At 46.6% G+C, this 21,177-nt stretch overlaps 1 protein-coding gene across 12 annotated transcripts in view; it reads left to right on the forward strand.

Annotated features, from left to right (window-relative positions):
• The window catches only part of LOC141174386 (uncharacterized), a 242,361-nt gene that overhangs the window by 159,381 nt on the left and 61,803 nt on the right, over window positions 1-21,177 (forward strand). For 6 of the 12 annotated variants that reach the window (XM_073659284.1, XM_073659288.1, XM_073659286.1 and 3 more), the window contains exons 12-14: window positions 13,595-13,657; window positions 13,834-13,887; window positions 14,604-14,666. In XM_073659284.1, coding sequence (XP_073515385.1) covers window positions 13,595-13,657; window positions 13,834-13,887; window positions 14,604-14,666 — 180 coding nt within the window. The remainder of the gene's footprint in view (window positions 1-13,594; window positions 13,658-13,833; window positions 13,888-14,603; window positions 14,667-21,177) is intronic. The other 6 variants (XM_073659291.1, XM_073659293.1, XM_073659294.1 and 3 more) reach the window with 2 other exon arrangements.

Below are 21,177 nucleotides of genomic sequence, written 5' to 3' on the forward strand. Positions count from 1 at the left end.
GGATGCTATATATGAGCCATATGTGACACAAACACTGTATGTTAAACACCCATATGTCTACATACACATAGCACACACGCATGTATACACCAAGCGCATACACACAAATATGTATACACAGAGCATATGTATACAGAACACATACATATACATGTATACAGAGCACATACATAGACATATATATGTATACACAGAGCACATGCACACATGTATACACAGAGCACATACATACAGACATGCATTCACAGAGCAAATGCATACATATAGACATATGTGTATACACAGAGCATCTTCATACAGACACATATACAGTTAGGTCCATATATACAGTGCTGGCCAAAAGTATTGGCACCCCTGCAATTCTGTCAGATAATACTCAGTTTCTTCCTGAAAATGATTGCAATCACAAATTCTTTGGTATTATTCTCTTCATTTAATTTGTCTTCAATGAAAAAACACAAAAGAGAATTGTCCTAAAGCCAAATTGGATATAATTCCACACCAAACCTAAAAAAGGGGGTGGACAAAAGTATTGGCACCCTTTGAAAAATCATGTGATGCTTCTCTAATTCGTGTAATTAACAGCACCTGTAACTTACCCGTGGCACCTAACAGGTGTTGGCAATAACTAAATCACACTTGCAGCCAGTTAACATGGATTAAAGTTGACTCAACCTCTGTCCTGTGTCCTTGTGTGTACCACATTGAGCATGGAGAAAAGAAAGAAGACCAAAGAACTGTCTGAGGACTTGAGAAACCAAATTGTGAGGAAGCATGAGCAATCTCAAGGCTACAAGTCCATCTCCAAAGACCTGAATGTTCCTGTGTCTTCCGTGCGCAGTGTCATCAAGAAGTTTAAAGCCCATGGCACTGTGGCTAACCTCCCTAGATGTGGACGGAAAAGAAAAATTGACGAGAGATTTCAACGCAAGATTGTGCGGATGGTGGATAAAGAACCTCGGCTAACATCCAAACAAGTTCAAGCTGCCCTGCACTCCGAGGGTACAACAGTGTCAACCCGTACTATCCGTCAGCGTCTGAATGAAAAGGGACTGTATGGTAGGATACCCAGGAAGACCCCACTTCTTACCCCGAGACATAAAAAAGCCAGGCTGGAGTTTGCCAAAGCTTACCTGAGAAAGCCTAAAACGTTTTGGAAGAATGTTCTCTGGTCAGATGAGACAAAAATAGAGCTTTTTGGCAAAAAGCATCAACATAGAGTGTACAGGAAAAAAAAAGAGGCATTCAAAGAAAAGAACACGGTTCCTACAGTCAAACATGGCGGAGGTTCCCTGATGTTTTGGGGTTGCTTTGCTGCCTCTGGCACTGGACTGCTTGACCGTGTGCATGGCATTATGAAGTCTGAAGACTACCAACAAATTTTGCAGCATAATGTAGGGCCCAGTGTGAAAAAGCTGGGTCTCCCTCAGAGGTCATGGGTCTTCCAGCAGGACAATGACCCAAAACACACTTCCAAAAGCACTATAAAATGGTTTGAGAGAAAGCACTGGAGACTTCTAAGGTGGCCAGCAATGAGTCCAGACCTGAATCCCATAGAACACCTGTGGAGAGATCTCAAAATGGCAGTTTGGAGAAGGCACCCTTCAAATATCAGGGACCTGGAGCAGTTTGCCAAAGAAGAATGGTCTACAATTCCAGCAGAGCATTGTAAGAAACTCATTGATGGTTACCGGAAGCGGTTGTTCGCAGTTATTTTGGCTAAAGGTTGTGCAACCAAGTATTAGGCTGAGGGTGCCAATACTTTTGTCCGGCCCTTTTTTGGAGTTTTGTGTGAAATGATCAATGATTTGATTTTTGCTTCATTCTCTGTGTTTTTTCCTTGCAAGCAAATTAAATGAAGAGGATAATACCAAAGAATTTCTGATTGCAATCATTTTCAGGAAGAAACTGAGTATTATCTGACATAATTGCAGGGGTGCCAATACTTTTGGCCAGCACTGTATTTGGACAGAGACAACATTTTTCTAATTTTGGTTCTAGACATTACCACAATGAATTTTAAACAAAACAATTCAGATGCAGTTGATGGTCAGACTTCCAGCTTTCATTTGAGGGTATCCACATTAAAATTGGATGATGGGTTTAGGAGTTTCAGCTCCTTAACATGTGCCACCCTGTTTTTAAAGGGACCAAAAGTAATTGGACAATTGACTCCAAGGCTATTTCATGGACAGGTGTGGGCAATCCCTTCGTTATGTCATTCTCAATTAAGCAGATAAAAGGCCTGGAGTTGATTTGAGGTGTGGTGATTGCATTTGGAAGGTTTTGCTGTGAAGTAAACATGCGGTCAAAGGAGCTCTCCATGCGGTCAAAGGAGCTCTCCATGCAGGTGAAACAAGCCATCCTTAAGCTGCAAAAACAGAAAAATCCCATCCGAGAAATTGCTACATTATTAGAAGTGAATTTTAAACAAAAAAAAAAAACTCAAGCTGTATAGGCCAAGTTTAAAGGAAGATAAATAGACACATATAAAATCAATATAATTTATTTCAATAGTTTTAAAATATTTTTTTTTATATAAAAAACAGGTGCCTTCAAATATTACAACAACCAAACCTCCAATATAGCTATATTAGTACATGAAAATTAGCCCATCCACGGCAATTTTGATTCATAGATCCAATATTGCACTAACCCTATTATAAAGTGCTGTTGCCAATTAATCCGTGAATGAAAAATGCATATAGAACTCCCCTGAAACAAGGTAAAGTGCAAGTGCAAAAAATGGGGGGGGGGGGGGGGGGGTTGTTTTAAGTATGTGGAAAGATTGGCATCAAAGTAGCAGCACAACACAAGAATATTTTACAAACAGAAGTTCAAATATTGGAGCATATAGCCCCTATATGCTATAAGTAAGTCAGCAGATAAGTACAAGGTATAAAGGCATCAGGCTAATGCATATTAAATGTACTAATTACTAAGGCTGTGCATATAGTATAGCTACATATAGGGTGTGTTATGACAAAACATTAAAGCCAGTGGAGAGTACTCACATATAGTAATTCAATAAGTTGATCAGAGGAGGGATGGTGAAGTTATCCCCGACGACGCCGTTTCGCCACAAGCTTCTTCAATGGGGGCACTAACATATGTGCACAAGGTACCGGTTTTATACCTATTCTAACCAGCTGAGTATGGTAATCAAATCAGGATGGCATGAGTCAGAGGAGTTACGGCGCATGCGTCAGTTACATAGGTATCCCATCAGTGAATAGGAACTTCCGTAGTCCTGCGCGTGGCACGCATGCGATGGAACGCATAGCGTGTCTATTGCGCAGGACCGGAAGTTCGATGGGTCCGTTCACGCGCATGCGCACTCTCTGTTTTGGAATCCCCATACGGAGGTAGCGATGTTTGGAGGGGGCGTGCCAGTGATCAAGGCTCTCAGGTTTGGAATCCCCATACGGAGGTAGCGATGTTTGGAGGGGGCGTGCCAGTGATCAAGGCTCTCAGGTTTGAAATCCCCATACGGAGGTAGCGATGTTTGGAGGGGGCGTGCCAGTGATCAAGGCTCTCAGGTTTGGAATCCCCATACGGAGGTAGCGATGTTTGGAGGGGGCGTGCCAGTGATCAAGGCTCTCAGGTTTGGAATCCCCATACGGAGGTAGCGATGTTTGGAGGGGGCGTGCCAGTGATCAAGGCTCTCAGGTTTGGAATCCCCATACGGAGGTAGTGATGTTTGGAGGGGGCGTGCCAGTGATCAAGGCTCTCAGGTTTGGAATCCCCATACGGAGGTAGTGATGTTTGGAGGGGGCGTGCCAGTGATCAAGGCTCTCAGGTTTGGAATCCCCATATGGAGGTAGCGATGTTTGGAGGGGGCGTGCCAGTGATCAAGGCTCTCAGGTTTGGAATCCCCATACAGAAGTAGCGATGTTTGGAGGGGGCGTGCCAGTGATCAAGGCTCTCAGGTTTGGAATCCCCATACAGAAGTAGTGATGTTTGGAGGGGGCGTGCCAGTGATCAAGGCTCTCAGGTTTGGAATCCCCATACGGAGGTAGCGATGTTTGGAGGGGGCGTGCCAGTGATCAAGGCTCTCAGGTTTGGAATCCCCATACAGAAGTAGTGATGTTTGGAGGGGGCGTGCCAGTGATCAAGGCTCTCAGGTTTGGAATCCCCATACAGAAGTAGCGATGTTTGGAGGGGGCGTGCCAGTGATCAAGGCTCTCAGGTTTGGAATCCCCATACAGAAGTAGTGATGTTTGGAGGGGGCGTGCCAGTGATCAAGGCTCTCAGGTTTGGAATCCCCATATGGAGGTAGTGATGTTTGGAGGGGGCGTGCCAGTGATCAAGGCTCTCAGGTTTGGAATCCCCATACAGAAGTAGCGATGTTTGGAGGGGGCGTGCCAGTGATCAAGGCTCTCAGGTTTGGAATCCCCATACGGAGGTAGCGATGTTTGGAGGGGGCGTGCCAGTGATCAAGGCTCTCAGGTTTGGAATCCCCATACGGAGGTAGTGATGTTTGGAGGGGGCGTGCCAGTGATCAAGGCTCTCAGGTTTGGAATCCCCATACAGAAGTAGCGATGTTTGGAGGGGGCGTGCCAGTGATCAAGGCTCTCAGGTTTGGAATCCCCATATGGAGGTAGCGATGTTTGGAGGGGGCGTGCCAGTGATCAAGGCTCTCAGGTTTGGAATCCCCATACGGAGGTAGCGATGTTTGGAGGGGGCGTGCCAGTGATCAAGGCTCTCAGGTTTGGAATCCCCATACGGAGGTAGTGATGTTTGGAGGGGGCGTGCCAGTGATCAAGGCTCTCAGGTTTGGAATCCCCATATGAAGGTAGCGATGTTTGGAGGGGGCGTGACAGTGATCAAGGCTCTCAGGTTTGGAATCCCCATACAGAAGTAGCGATGTTTGGAGGGGGCGTGCCAGTGATCAAGGCTCTCAGGTTTGGAATCCCCATATGGAGGTAGCGATGTTTGGAGGGGGCGTGCCAGTGATCAAGGCTCTCAGGTTTGGAATCCCCATACAGAAGTAGCGATGTTTGGAGGGGGCGTGCCAGTGATCAAGGCTCTCAATTTTAGAATCCCCATACGGAGGTAGCAATGTTTGGAGGGGGCGTGCCAGTGATCAAGGCAATATATCAACATGGAAACAAAAATAAGTGAGGTAGCTACAAGAAACAAGTCAAGAGGATATCAAGGAAATACCAAGGAGATGTCAATCAGTACACTACAAAACATAGAATGAAACTTGCATGAAAGAGAGAAAGTGGGACAGTAATTATGAAAAATAAAAAGATAGTGCATGTAAGGTGAAGAAATGTGTAAAAACAAAGATATATGTAATGCAAACACCTGGTTACATGAAATGTTAGGTGTGAGCCAGGTGAAAAGTATGTGAATATAAACAGAAAAGTGGGTGAAGGAATACAGTGACAAATGAATATTGAATGTGAACCAAGTAGGAAATGTGGGAATGTGAACAGAAGAGTTGGTGAAGAATGCTGTGGTGAGTGAATGTAAGTGTGAGCCAATAGTGGAATGTGTGAATATAACCGAAAAGGTTGATGAAAAATACTATAGCAAATAAGTATTGAACATGAGTCAATGAAGATACCGAAAATGTGTGAACATGAAAATTGAATATAATGAATGAAAAGTGTAAAAAAGTGAGTGGAAAAAAGAGTGGAAAAAATTAAGATTGAATGAGCTATACTAATATTAGAAGTGGCAAAATCTACAGTTTGGTACATCCTGAGAAAGGATTCTGTTTTTAAAGGGACCAAAAGTAATTGGACAGATTAAATAATTGTAAATAAAATGTTCATTTCTAGTACTTGGTTGAAAACCCTTTGTTGGCAATGACTGCCTGAAGTCTTGAACTCATGGACATCACCAGACGCTGTGTTTCCTCCTTTTTGATGCTCTGCCAGGCCTTCACTGTGGTGGTTTTCAGTTGCTGTTTGTTTGTGGGCCTTTCTGTCTGAAGTTTAGTCTTGAACAAGTGAAATGCATGCTCAATTGGGTTGAGATCAGGTGAATGACTTGGCCATTCAAGAATATTCCACTTCTTTGCTTTAATAAACTCCTGGGTTGCTTTGGCTTTATGTTTTGGGTCATTGTCCATCTGTAGTATGAAACGACGACCAATCAGTTTGGCTGCATTTGGCTGGATCTGAGCACACAGTATGGCTCTGAATACATCAGAATTCATTCGGCTGCTTCTGTCCTGTGTCACATCATCAATAAACACTAGTGACCCAGTGCCACTGGCAGCCATGCATGCCCGCGCCATCACACTGCCTCCACCGTGTTTTACAGATGATGTGGTATGCTTTGGCTCGTGAGCTGTACCACGCCTTCGCCATACTTTTCTCTTTCCATCATTCTGGTAGAGGTTGATCTTGGTTTCATCTGTCCAAAGAATGTTCTTCCAGAACTGTGCTGGCTTTTTTAGATGTTTTTTAGCAAAGTCCAGTCTAGCCTTTTTATTCTTGATGCTTATGAGTGGCTTGCACCGTGCAGTGAACCCTCTGTATTTACTCTCATGCAATCTTCTCTTTATGGTTGATTTGGATAGTGATACGCCTACCTCCTGGAGAGTGTTGTTCACTTGGTTGGCTGTTGTGAAGGGGTTTCTCTTCACCATGGAGATTATTCTGCGATCATCCACCACTGTTGTCTTCCGTGGGCGCCTAGGTCTTTTTGCATTGATGAGTTCACCAGTGCTTTCTTTCTTTCTCAGGATGTACCAAACTGTAGATTTTGCCACTCCTAATATTGTAGCAATTTCTCGGATGGGTTTTTTCTGTTTTTGCAGCTTAAGGATGGCTTGTTTCACCTGCATGAAGAGCTCCTTTGACCGCATGTTTACTTCACAGCAAAACCTTCCAAATGCAAGCACCACACCACAAATCAACTCCAGGCCTTTTATCTGCTTAATTGAGAATGACATAACGAAGGGATTGCCCACACCTGTCCATGAAATAGCCTTGGAGTCAATTGTCCAATTACTTTTGGTCCCTTTAAAAACAGGGTGGCACATGTTACGGAGCTGAAACTCCTAAACCCTTCATCCAATTTTAATGTGGATACCCTCAAATGAAAGCTGAAAGTCTGAACTTCAACTGCATCTGAATTGTTTTGTTTAAAATTCATTGTGGTAATGTCTAGAACCAAAATTAGAAAAATGTTGCCTCTGTCCAAATATATATGGACCTAACTGTACATACCATGAGCCCATACATTCTGATGTCTTCACTAATGTATACTCACCAGGAGCCCACACATTCTGATGTCTTCACTAAAGTATAGCTACCAGGAGCTCATACATTGTGATGTCTTCACTAATGTATACATATGTCACAGGTGTGTCAGAGGTAATAGACGGTCACTGGCTGTAGAAGGTCTCTGCGTTTGGCATTGCAAAAGCCTTCTTAACCTTTGTGACTTTTGGACCAAGCGGCAACCTCCCTCCTGCTCTGATTGACACACCCTGGTCTGGGTGTTTATAAACTCTCAGTCTGCTTCTGAGAGTCGTTGGTGATAGTCTCATTTTCCCTTGTGAAGGCTTGGCGCTATAGCAGTCAACTAGCTTCCTCTCTGGAGCCCTTGGAGGACGTTTGGTGTTATCTCTCTGGTGTCTGCTCAAGTTAAGTTTTCCCATCTTTGTTTGTCTCCCTTGTTGTCTTTAGTTTATACAGGGGACTGACCAGTGCTCACCCCCCCTCCCTATCTAGGGCCTAGCTCTAGGGATACACAGGGCTTAGGTTTCCTGCTCGGCGATTGGTGTGGAACCAATATAGGGACAATAGGGTAGGCAGGGTATTATTAGATCTGCCTAGGGGTCTCCACTCCCCCTTTCCCTAGTGTCTGGGCTTCGTTCCCCTCATACCTTCGTGTTGCACTTAGTCTTTCCCACACTGTGAGTGACATTATCACCGGCCTTGCATATTTAGAGAAAAAAAAACTGAAACGTGTTATTTTTTGTGTGTGTTTTTTTTTTTGGTGTGGTTTTTTTTCTTGGTTCATGGATCCCAGTGCTGAGCTGTCAGAGGAGCTGCATAGACTGTCTCTGGAGGTGACTGACCTCCGCTATGAGGTTGAGCAACAGCGGCTGCAGGTCCCTAATGTTGAGGTCTCTGCAGGTAGGCCAGTCCAGCTTGAACCCAAAGTTTCCCTCCCTGACAGATTTTCAGGAGGTAGGGCCAAGTTTTTTGTGTTCAAGACAGCTTGCAAACTATATTTTAAACTTTGTCCTTACTCCTCCGGAGATGAGGAGCAACCAGTGGAAATTGTGATCTCACTGCTGCAAAGAGATCCGCAATCTTGAACTTTCTCTTTGCCGCAGGGTTCGGTTTGTCTCCAGTCTGTGGAGGGTTTTTCGGGGCTCTAGCCCTCATTTATGATGACCCTGACCGAATCTCCTTGGCTGAGTCCAGGTTGTGTCCTGACACAGTCCTGACAACCAATCTTGCAATAGTTCGAACTTTATCTTTTCCCCAGAGAACATCAGTTCATCTTATTGTTTCTCTTTATCAAGACACAGGCAAAAGTCCTGTCAGTTACTTTAGACACAAACACACACACAAGGTCCTTTGACTTCTTGCTAATTCTTCTTTCAAAAACACCAACCAAAAAAAGCAGGAGCGGAGGCGACTAGTCCAAGAGCACACAAACAGAGAGGGGGGGGGACACATGGTCTCTTAAAGTTACAATGTCACTCAATGTCCAGTAAGGGCTGACCCCCTACCCCTACATAAGGCCTCAAGGGCAGGGTCCTCTCCTCTCTGTACCTGTCTGTCACTATTAGTTGGTTCATTGTAATTTCTATATGTGTTTTGTATGTAACCCCTCATAATGTACATCACCAGTGCTGTAAACATATATAATAATAATAATAATAATCCCCTACATTATGTTCCACCCAGTCTTCATCCCTGACCTCCTTGCTGGTGTACACACAGCAGAAAGTTGCAGCAGTTGGCTCCTGTGTTTCATCATCATCATCATCATCATCATCATCAGAGATGTGCAGTGGTGGTCCTCTGACCGTTTGCATTACCCCTTCCATGTACTCATACTCAAACAGAACAAGTGGTTGGGCATCAGTGCACTCAATCTCTTCGAATTGTGGGGCAGGGCCAGGTAGATGGCCCACAGAACCACAGCCAGCAGATGTCATCAAAAAGCAGAAGTGACTGTTGCATGACTTGGGGCTCAGACATTTTGCCTGATTTGCAATGGGGTGAGGTGGACGCCGGATGACCATGGACCGCAGGTGCAAAATCTGTGCTTTCAGCAGGGGACCGGATGGAAGACAAACCAAAGGAACTGAAGGCACTCTCAGCCATACAATCTGAAATCACCTCTACTTGTTCTGGCCTCACAAGCAACACAGCCACATCCCCTATCTGATTCTCTCCTCCTTGTTTTCATGCAAAAAAAGTGCAGAGTATTACACTGTCTGTATAAAGAGTGAAAGTGGCCAGCAAATAATTACACTACCTGATTACAGAGTACCCTCCAAAAAATCAATAAAAAACAAAACAAAAAAAAACTGTGAAATAGTGTTGGCTACCTCCTCCTCCTACGCCTTTTCCACCTCCACCGCCACCTCCTCCTCAACTTCCTCCTTAAGTTGGACCTCTCCGCCTGGTTCAAGATTATAATTTTTTTACTTTTTTTTTATTCTTTGGTAGTTGAAGTCATTTCTCTATCCACATTTATTTGCAGAACAATTGTCCTGCTCTTACCCCCATATATCTTCCTTTTGCAGCCCACTAGCCCTTGCTGTAACCATTTTACTGCTATTTTAAAGCACCGAACTTTGGGTCCCCATTGACTTATACGTGAAGAGCAAAAGGGTAACACGTGTTTTGAACTTTTAACTTTCAGGCTCCATATCTCACTATCCACTACGGCGTTTAACGTGAGACTACCATAATTTTATAGACCTTCATCTTGGCTATTTCATACATAAATGTGACTTAGAACTATTTAGTATATGATTAATTATGCAAATTCTTGTCATGTCACTGCATTGTGTTATTAGGTTGATTCCCAAGCCAAAGGTTACTGGTTTGAATCAAGGGGCAGCCATAAAGATTTCCCAAGAAAAGAGAATCAGCGTCATCCAGCTCATCGATAGCGGTCTCTCGGCTAAGAAAATTGCCAAACTGCTTCATGTGAGAGCCATGACAGTTGGAAGAATACGAAATGAAGTCCATCCATCCATTCAAAAGCCAAGAGGTGAATGTCCAGGCAAAAATATTGGAGTCAAGAAGTCAGCTTGTATGCTTCGTAATGCTAAGATTACAGACGTCCATGCAAGCATCGGGTGACCCACGTTACACAACTCTGGAATGGTGCCTCAAAAAAAAAGGTGACTTCAATATCGTCATAAGAAGCGTCGGTCTCAATTTGCAAAAAAGCATGAAAAGTGAACAGTAGAAGATTGGAAACGGGTGATTTCGTGCAGTGAGGTGAAAGTCAATAGACTAGGCTATGATAGGTGCAAATGGGTCTGGAAGAAACAAAGGAAAATGGGGCTTCTGGATCGAGAAATTGAAGGAGCTTTCTAGTTCGGTGAAGGAAGCCTGACGATATGGGGTTGTTTTACAGCCAAAGGCTGACCAGGATTGGTGGTGGTCTGAATGCTGAGCTGTATCTTACAAGACTAGTTACTTCGTACACTTGAGTACTATGGGTATGAAAAGGACGACATAGTGTTGCAGCAGGATAATGACCCGATGCATACATCAAGATTGGCGAAGAAATGGTTCATTGACAATGAAATAGAGATGCTGGATTGGCCCCCACAGTCCTCAGTCCTCAACTCAATCGAACACTAGTGGGTAGAGTTGAAGAAAAAACTGTATACATACCCGAGTGAGGCGACCAGAATGTACCAACTTTGGGAACGTGTAGAAGAGACCTGGGATCAGATTTCGGTCGAGACATGCTTGAATCTGATCAAGAGCATACCCAGGAGGATTCAGGCAGTGTTGAAAGCCAAAAGGTGGATTTACAAAATACTAACAAAATAATAAAAAATTTAATTTAGATTTTTAGGAGCAAAACAGTAACAATGCAGTGACATGACAAGAATCTGCATAACTAATGATATGCTAAATAGTTACAAGTCAAATTTATGTATGAGATAGCCAAGATGATTGCCTATAAAATGAAGGTAGTCTCACGTTCGAAGCAGTAGCGGATGGTGAGATGTGGAGCCTGAAAGTCAAAAGTTCAGAACATTGTTACCCTTCTGCTCATCACTGTATGTGGTTCGGGGTCTAGGGTCAAGTTCGGATCCCCGAACCAGACTTTAAAAAAAGTCCACCCAAACCTGAATATCCACGGGTCCGCTCATCACTAATAATAACCCTGTAATAGGAAATTCATCCCTAGCAGTGAAACACCAGCTAAGCAGATTCTCACTCATTCACTAATTTCTAGCAAAAAGAGTGGAGAAAATGTTTAACATCCCTCCCTTAACATTGCATACTCAACATTTTCTCATCTTTATACCTTACCAATAGTTAGATTGTTTCTTACTGCCAGGATTTAATTTTTATCTGTCACGTTTCCAGTTTGGGAGAAGTAAAAGTCATAAAATAGCCTTCACTTTATGTAACAGCACACACACTATAGAGAAAGCAAGGAGCAAAACAGCCTGAGGTGCTCCAGATGTAGCAAGGTGTGCGAAACCGGGAGAAAACCACAAGGACAAATAGGGATGGTGAATGTCACGCAAGGTGTGGGAAAGACTTAGTGCAACACAAAGGGAAGAGGGAAAGGGAGCCCAGACTCTAGGGAAAGGGGGGAAAGTGGAGACCTCCTAGGATGATCTAGCGTCACCCTGTCTCCCCTAACGTCCCTGTATTGGCTCTTCACCAATCGAAGCACGCGTACCTCGCCCTGTCTTTCCCTGGCATTTGGTTCAGACTAGGGAAGGGAGGAGATGAGCACTAGTCGATCTCCACTAAACACTATAGACAACAAAGAAGGACAAACAGGGGGAAATAGCTTAGCTTTAGACAACTCCAGACAAATGTGAATGCGTCCTCAAGCTCCAGAGAGGACAAAGTACTGCTCTTGCTAAAGCCTTCACAGGTAGTAATGAATATCACCGACACCTCCCTCTAAAACACACCAGGTATTTATACACCCAGGCCAGGGAGTTAATTAGCCAGAGGGGGGTAGCCGCGGGGTCCCAGAGACAGTCTCTAAGAAGATGTCTGTAACGCCAAATGTAGAGATCTCCTGCAACCAACTGCAGGGTGACTGTCTGTCACTTCTGACACACCAGTGACAGTGAAGGGGAGAAAAAAGATAGATAAAAAAAGGGAGAAAGTGGAGGACGGAAGAGGACTTAATCGAGAGAACATCAATAGATGTTGTGAAAATGAGAAGTTAGTGCATGGTAGTGAACTTGGGGATCTCTACTTCTTTAGCTGCCAGGAGATTTTGGACATTTTGCACCTATAGTAGCCAGAACAGTTTTCACACTTTTGTCATATATAAATAAAATAAAAATTAAAAAAATAAAGAAAAACAAGCTAAATCCCCGTACTTGTATATTTTCAAAAGTAGACACCTGACAGGCAGGTTGAATCTGTAATTTTTCGTCAAAAAATTCATTAAACTTGATTTGTAGCTAAAAGTGTGACGCAAGTAGTAGATTTGGCAAACCCCCTAACAGTAGGCACTTTAGATGTGCAGATATCATAATGCGGATCCTGGGAGACCGTGGGTACATCGCTTATTCCATCTGCTTCTATTCTGCTGGAGACTTTAGTGTCCATCCCAAATAAAGCGGCAGGTTGATGGGATGCAAGATGGATGCCTAAATTAAGGCTCAGTGGTTGGCTAGCTATCTGTGTGAAGTGGGGTGAACTATGCGGCCTCTCCCTAATAAAAGCCAGACAACCACTAAGGGAAGATAGTACCTAGCATATGGGGTACTGACATGGAGAAAAGGTATGTTGTAGGGATGTTCCCAAGGGGCTTGTAGGGGCAGGGAGATTGTGTGCTAACAGTTTGGGAGTAGTATGGCACTGGCTCTGTATGGACTTGGCAGGATATGGCTGGGTTTGCAGTACTTGTGCCCGCAGAGAGTAGGGATGAAAAAAAACAGCATGTCTATGGGTTGTACTGCTGCCCATTGGCATCTCCATATGCAAGAGGTGATATTCCTCATCATGGTTGGAGGTAATGATAATAGGAAAGAAATTCACACTATTGCTACTTTGGGAAGCGATGTCGGCCACAGTACTCAACCTTCTCCAGCAGTCGCATTGTCAATGAATGGAGCAGAGACTAAACATGTGCACTTCTTCACCATTCAAGATGGAGCAGTAGAGCCCTCAGAAAAGCTCCTGTAGGTCAAATGTATAGGTGTCCCAATATTTTTATCCATATACAGTAGTAGATGATAACAGACTATAGTCTGGTGCAAATAATAGATGAGGATATCATTAATTCTGAACCCCCCCTCCCCCCAAAAAAACAAACCTACTGGGGAAACTTGAGGCATTAAGGGAATTTATCAACTGTTTGAAGAAATTTGTGCCTTGTTACTATCTCTTTTGTCGTTAATCATGTCAGACGTACTAAACATTAATTTTTACAGGAAACAAATACATTCAGTGCAAGAGAAAACCGGAGAAACATGGTTTTTCCACCAACTCCAAATGTAAGATGATAGATTATAGGCAAATGATAGTGAGTTTATCTGAAGAAAACCAATCAGGGGCTCTGCGGATGCTCTCATGAAATAATTACACCTTTTTACATATCTTCTTGAAATAGAAATACAAAAAATCTTGTCAAACACGTATATGCGCTTGCTAATCAGCATTGCTTTTCCAGGTTTTTAAGCCGAATGTGCACAAACAACCAGCTACACAAAGACCACCTAAAACTGTAAGTCATAAACTGGAGCATTTTGCTATCTCAGCGTTCTTTCTGTTACTCCTCCTGTAAATGCATGAATAAATTAACACTTGGGTATGACCATTTGGGACATGTTCATATATAGTCCCACGCTCTTCTAGCAGTGCTGACAGGGTCAGACAAAAAGAAGTTCTAGGAGGAATAACAGATGAACGACACAATGAGCTCTAAGAAAGGATGACCAGAATTGTAAGTTTCATGCAAGTACTTACTGAAATAGACTAGTTGCGAAAGCTGACAAGTTCTTATTAAAGGGTCTTTTTTCCACTGGGATAGGTAATAAGTATATGATTGCTGGGGCGCCAACTGTTGGAATCCCGGCTGATCCAAGTATGGGGGTCTCAAAGTCCCCTAATAAAATGGAGTGGTAGCGCACATGCTCAATCACTGCTCCACTCAATTCAGTGGTATTAACAGAGTGGCAATCTCCATCTATCCCATGGAAGTAAATTAAGCCGTGGTCATGTGAGATTATATCTAATACGGGGTATGAGCCTCCTTTTTCATGTACTACTATTGAATCGGTTCCAGGCACATATTTTTTACTTTCCACTGGCATAGCAATTACAAACATCAACCCTCAAAAGTTATGCGTCAGCAACCATAGTGCAGTAATTTCTACAGTGTTTCCTGGTTACTATCCCTTTTTGTCATGTCAGATGTGCTAACCATTAATATTTCAACAGGAAACATATGAACCGAATGCACAAGAAAGGCGGAGAAGCATGGCTGGCCCACCAACTCCAAATGTAAGATGGTAGAGTGTAATGTGAGATACTAGATACATTGAATATAAGAGAGTCCATCTTTTTCTCACATAAGCATAGCTTAGCTTATGAAGCATGATGGGTCTCCTGCCCAAAGTTTAAAAGCTATGGACACTATACGAATGTTGCGTTACAAAGGTTGCACTAAGTTTCAGTCTGCGGAGAGAAGGGAAAGCAAAGAGTGAAGATAATGCCAGATCCTGATATGACAGCGTCCAGGAACAGTGTGCTGTTAGTTTTATGTAACAAGTAGCAGCACAGCCACCTATGTGAAGGAGTTGCACAGATTCTACAGTAGCAAAATAGAAGGGAAACTAGAAAAATCTAGTTGCCTCTTTTTGTAAGGTTGTACATAGCTCTTAAATTATGGTAGGCACAGCAAGTCACTTGGCAACTTAGTCAGAATTGGACCTTGGCCTAACCTGCAGGATCTACCAGACCGGTTATGCTTTATAAGTAAAGCTTGACCTATTTACACATATAAAATAACATGCTATCGATAAATCTAGTTTGCTTAGGATTTCTTCACTCATACAAAGTTTCCATTCTGACTCCATAACTAGGCTGCTAGTGTGCGGCTCTTGATACACCGTTTCTATGAATGTTTGTACTGACCAGTACTCACACTCAATCAAGTGATTTCATCATCAGAAAGCTTTAACTCGACTGCAGAGGCATGTGACGCGCCCCCTGGGCCGTGTGTGCACGTGTGTGGGATACCCGGAGCCGGGTCTCTGGGGGTTGTAGTCTCCGTGGCGGCGACCCGGTCCCGTGGCTCAGGGTGGTCAAACCAGTGGCAGTCTTTTATGGGTTTTAGGTTAATTGTCCGACTACGCCACCCGTGGATTGCGGTCAGGGTGTACCTCCGCTGCGAGGCAGTCCGCTGAGGCTGGTGTGGTGTGCGCAGCTAAAGATGGGATAACGCCCCACGGGAAGAGTATGGCCTCAGGGCAGGGAATGTGGATGATGGGAGTGATGGGGCGCGGGCATCCCAGTACTAGTAGTGCTGTATGCGGTGAGAAAGCAGGAACGACTCAGAGTCTTTGCAGTGCAGTTCAGGGTCTTTACTGATGATATTAAGGCAGACCCTCCCGGGAGTACTGGCTAGCATAAGGGGCCTGGTCAGTCTGCGAGCAAGCAGGAGTTCCCCTGGCCAGGTAGAGTTGTAGGCCTCCCCGTCTATCTGCACTCTTCCTGGCTACCTTGCTGTAAGCGAGTGGAAGTAGCCCACGTCCCTGAGTATACCGTGTGGTGCTCACCCGTATGGCTGGTGACTTGGGGCCTTCAGATAGCCTCCGCTCCTCGATGGCGGTGCTGGTCCCTTCCTTGTGACTGAGCCTCCGGGCTTCTATGGCCAGAGGACCTGGAATCCCCTGCCGGCTGGGTTCTGCTGCTGGGCTTAGAGGTTGCCACAGCCTCGGACTCCGTTGTCCGGTTGTAGTCTCTTCAGCCAGGACGAGCAATATATCTGCTTCCAGTCCCTGGCACTCAGCTCCTGCTCCTACAGAGCTCCTAGCTGTTACTCTCCCTGTGTCTGGAACTGTTCTCCAGGCTCTGACTGACTGATCTCGCCCCAGACCCAGTTTATAAGGGTAGATTCCTCCCCTCCCAGGTCTGGGCAGGAGGTGTTGCATGCTTAAGGGCTCCTGATCAGAGAAATCTCCCACTTGCTCTCAGACGTAATATTTCTATTACTGTGGCAACCAGACCCCTGGGGTGCCACATTCCCCCCTAGTGAATTTTAGTACTCCGGGACTAAACACATTTTTAAGAAAACACAAATACAAGGGCATAAACAATAATACAACAACATATATACAAGAAGCTTTAGTCTTTAGAGGTCACGGCGGGTCCGTAACCGGGTGTCCATGTCACCCAACAAGGTGAAGTCTTGGCACAGAGTAGGGGGACCTGTCCAAAGCAAACCCCAAACGTTGGCCCTGGGCGTGGCTCCAAGGCTGAGGCTAGCTTCTTTGGGCCACAAGGAGGCCATGCCAGACAGGTTTTCTCTTCCGCGGCCATCTTCGCAAGAGGCACCAAGGTGCAACTATCTACAATGTAGTTCCGGTTACTCAGCGTCCATAACCTGTCAGTCCAAATAAACCTGCAGGGTAACTAGAGAAACATAATCAATACACAGGCAACAAAAACATAAACTATTTTCAACATTTGCAATTTACAGATTACATTTTAGATTCTCCAGCGAGCGGGCATCAAACCTCTAGTGCTCCTGGTGGACCTACGTAACCCACTATCTGGTTCTGCACTACAGGGTGTAGGAGGTGTTGCGGATAGGCCTGGCAGCTTTCTGCGTACTCTTTGGCTCACTAGGGGCACGGCAGGCTCACTACTACCAGAGGGTTGATTCTCCTGGGCTGCTGGTATGGATTCTTCTGCCTCCTGGGCCGGCTGCTCTTCTGACCCTCCCTGTTCTTCTGTAGGCCCTTGAGGGGCTGGCTGGAGAAAGGTGAGGACGGGTACCACGACTGCGTTGTTGATTTGAGTCCAGGACCGGGGAAAGTCTCCGAGTACGGTACTGATCATTTCTTCCCTTTCCTCTGCGGGTTGAGGGTTCTCTTGATCTTCGTCAGGGCTTTGCAGCTGCTCGGGACACTTTTTCAGGTGGTCTCTGGAGACAATGGCTGTGGTCTCTCTTCCATCCTTACTGATGACACACACTTTTGGGTTCTCATGGCTTGAGGGCAATACGGTGTACGGGTCCTTCTCCCACTGGTCGTCCAATTTGTGGAGCCTCCTCTTTCTCTTCAAGACCTGCTCTCCAGGTACCAGGGGAACAGTGGGAGCATACTGGTTATAAGCCTTCTCTTGCCTTTCTCTTGCTTGAGACAGACTTCGCTCGACGATACTGCTGCTGCCGTTCTGTATCCCAGTCTGCCTCTGGCAAGGTGTCCTCAGGTGTCAGGACTCCCATATCCAGGTCAATAGGCAGCTTACCAGGTCTTGCTCTCATTAGGTAAGCCGGGGTACAGTTGGTGGAACCTACGGGGATGTGATTATACAAGTCCACCAGATCAGGCAGTTTCTCAGGCCACTGACTGCGTTCTTCCAGGGGCAACGTTTTTAGCAAGTCTATCACCACCTGGTTCATTTTCTCACATAGTCCATTGGTCTGAGGGTGATAGGGCATTGTTCTTATCTTCCTGCAGCCATACAGACTGCAGAACTCTTGGAAGACCTCCGCTTCGAAGGCTGGTCCTTGGTCCGTCAACACTTGCTCCGGATACCCATGTAGACGGCAGAAGTGCAGCTGGAAGGCTCTGGCTGCTGTTTGAGCCGTTAAATCTTTGACAGGGACCACCACCAGGAACCGGGAGTAGTGATCTACAATGGTGAGGGCGTAGACGTACCCAGATTTGCTTGGAGCCAGTTTCACATGGTCCAGGGCTACCAGTTCCAGTGGCTGCCTGGTGATGATGGGCTGCAGGGGACTCTTCTGGCTGGCACGGTCCTTTCTTCTTAGGTTGCACGGGCCACAGTCTCTGCACCACCTCTCGATGGCCCCTCTCATGCCTACCCAGTAGAACCGTTCACGCAACAAGAACTCCAGCTTCTTCCATCCGAAGTGTCCTGCTCCGTCGTAGTACGCCTCCAGAACCATAGCTGCGTCTCGTCTTGGGACCACTACCTGCCAGGTCAGCTCATGTGTTCGAGAGTTCACCATTCTCCGGCACAGCTTCTCCTTGTAGAGAAACAGCTTACTTTTCTCCTTCTACAGTTGCTTGGTCTCCTCTGGAGCGTCTGGGTCAAGACGGGCATCAGCCTGTGTCAGCATTTCCTTCACCAGACGGACTGCGGGATCACTGTCTTGTGTCTCTGCCCAGCTGTAGTGGGGTAAGGGATTGAACGTAGCAGAGCGCCTGTCCCTCACACGGTGGGAATACAGGGTAATCCCATGACGGTGGAACGCAGGGAGTTCGACTTCTTCCAGTTCTTCTGGATCTTCCCCTACGTCCGGTAAGTTTGGCATTCTGCACAGGGCATCCGCGTTGGCATTTGAGCGTCCCGCCCGGTATTTGATGGTGAATTCATAGTTGGACAGGCGGCCATCCATCTCTGCTCCAGGGCACCAAGTTTTGCAGTGTCCAGGTGTGTCAACAGGTTGTTATCCGTGTACACGGTGAACTTGGAAGAGGCAAGGTAATGCTTGAAACGTTCGGTCACTGCCCACACCACTGCCAGGAACTCTAGCTTGAATGAGCTATTGTAACGGGTCTGGGAGGCGGAACCTCTGAGCTACTATACAAGGGGGCGGTCCTTGTAAGGGAGCGGGTGGCGACCAGGCAGGCAGTCACAGCAGGTGACCGGGACAGTCTCTAGAAGAACGGGCAGGAGGTCACACCAAGTGACCGGGGCAGTCTCTGGATGAACGGGCAGATGGTCACGGCAAGTGACCGGGGCAGTCTCTGGGTGAACGGGCAGATGGTCACGGCAAGTGACCGGGGCAGTCTCTGGGTGAACGGGCAGATGGTCACGGCAAGTGACCGGGGCAGTCTCTGGGTAAAGGGTTGGTACGACCTGTGGCGGCTGATGGTAGACGTGAGCTCCCAGGTGAGCAGGCGAGAGTCTCTGGATAAACGGGTGGTCACAGCATGTGACGGCGGAGCCTCCAGGAAGACCAACAGACAGGCGGCAGATGAGCGCTCCCAGGTGAGCGGGCAGAAGTCTCTGGACAGGCGGGTGGTCACAGCACGTGACGGCAGAGCCTCCAGGTAGGCTAGCAGACAGGCAGCAGATGAGCGCTCCCAGGTGAGCGGGCAGGAGTCACTGGACAGGCAGGTGGTCACAGCACGTGACGGCAGAGCCTCCAGGTAGGCTAGCAGGCAGGTAGCAGATGTGCGCTCCCAGGTGAGCGGGCAAGCTGGTCCATAGACAGACTGACAAGAGTTGGAAGGCAGACCGTCGGACCTCAGGCAAGCAGGCAGGTAGTTGATGTGTGCTCCCAGGTGAGCAGGCAAGCTGGTCCTTAGACAGACTGACAGGAGTAGTTAAGCAGACCGTCGGACCTCAGGCTAGCAGGCAGGTAGCAGAATATCAGGCAGGAATAAGACAGCAAGCTGGCAGGAATCTGGCAGGTATCTGGCAGGTAACTGGCAACGGGACCTGAGGGCTGAAGCAGAGTAGTGAACAGTGCAACAACATTGCTCGGGCACCTCCATTTTGGAGGAGGTGCCTTATATATGGTGAAGTCCTCCGGCCATTGGCCGGGGACTCCTTAGGACGGCGCGCGCGGCCCCTTTAAGAGGGAGGGAGAGCGCGCGCGCGCGCCCTAAGCACAGTGGCCGGGAAGGAGCGCGCGCTGCCAGCAGAGCGGGAGGAGGACGCCGGGCACGGAGCAGAGAGGTGAGGGGAACAGCGTCCCTGCCTAGCAGAGGGCAGGGATGCCGGCGCTACAGTACCCCCCCCTTTAGGCCCCCCCTTTTTTAGGCCAGACAGAAATTTAGCAAGGATGAGCGGGGCATGGATGTTCTCCCGGGGCTCCCACGTTCTCTCCTCAGGACCAAACCCCTTCCAATCTACTAGAAAAAAGGTCTTTCCTCTTACCTTTTTGGTGGCAAGAATGTTCTCTACCTCAAACTCGTCCTCAGCAGAAACCGGAGCAGGAGGCATACCTGTAGACTTGGAAAAAGAGTTAAGTACCACAGGTTTGAGGAGAGATACATGGAAGGAGTTAGGGATCCGTAAGTTGGCTGGGAGTTTCAATTTATAGGCCACCGGGTTGATATGACTGATGACCTCCAGAGGACCGATGAACCGAGGCCCTAACTTGTAAGAAGGTATCTTGAGTTGGACATATTTAGATGAGAGCCAGATTTTATCTCCTTGACGAAATTGTGGAGGATCCAGGCGTTTTTTGTCAGCGTGTCTTTTCATCCGTTCGGACGACTGAAGGAGTGCGGATCGGGTACTCTCCCAAATGGAGGAAAATTTGCTAACGAGAGATTCCGCAGCCGGGTTGTCCACAGAGGTGGAGACAGGAAAAGGAATCCGAGGATGCTGACCGAAGACTACAAAAAACGGGGATTTGGAGGAGGATTCGCTCTCGTGATTGTTATAAGAGAACTCGGCCCATGGTAGGAGATCCACCCAGTCTGAATGATGGGCATTAACGAAGTGCCGGAGGTAACTGGTCAGGTTCTGATTGATCCGCTCCACTTGACCATTGGACTGTGGGTGGTAAGCGGAAGAGAAGTCCAGGGTGACGTCTAGCAGTTTACAAGTGGCTCTCCAGAAGCGTGAGGTGAACTGTACCCCACGATCCGACAAGATGTGGAGGGGCAGGCCATGAAGACGAAAGATGTGACGAATAAAGTCTTTCGTTAGCTCGGGTGCAGACGGGAGGCCTGGCAGGGGAACGAAATGAGCCATCTTGGAGAAGCGGTCAGCGACCACCCAAATGACCGTACAACCGGCAGAGACTGGGAGGTCAGTTATAAAGTCCATTGCTATATGCTGCCAGGGGGCAGCAGGTACA

Source organism: Phyllobates terribilis, unplaced genomic scaffold, assembly GCF_046119375.1.
Source record: "Phyllobates terribilis strain yellow unplaced genomic scaffold, ASM4611937v1 Scaffold_13__5_contigs__length_258822181, whole genome shotgun sequence".
Classification (NCBI taxonomy): domain Eukaryota; kingdom Metazoa; phylum Chordata; class Amphibia; order Anura; family Dendrobatidae; genus Phyllobates; species Phyllobates terribilis.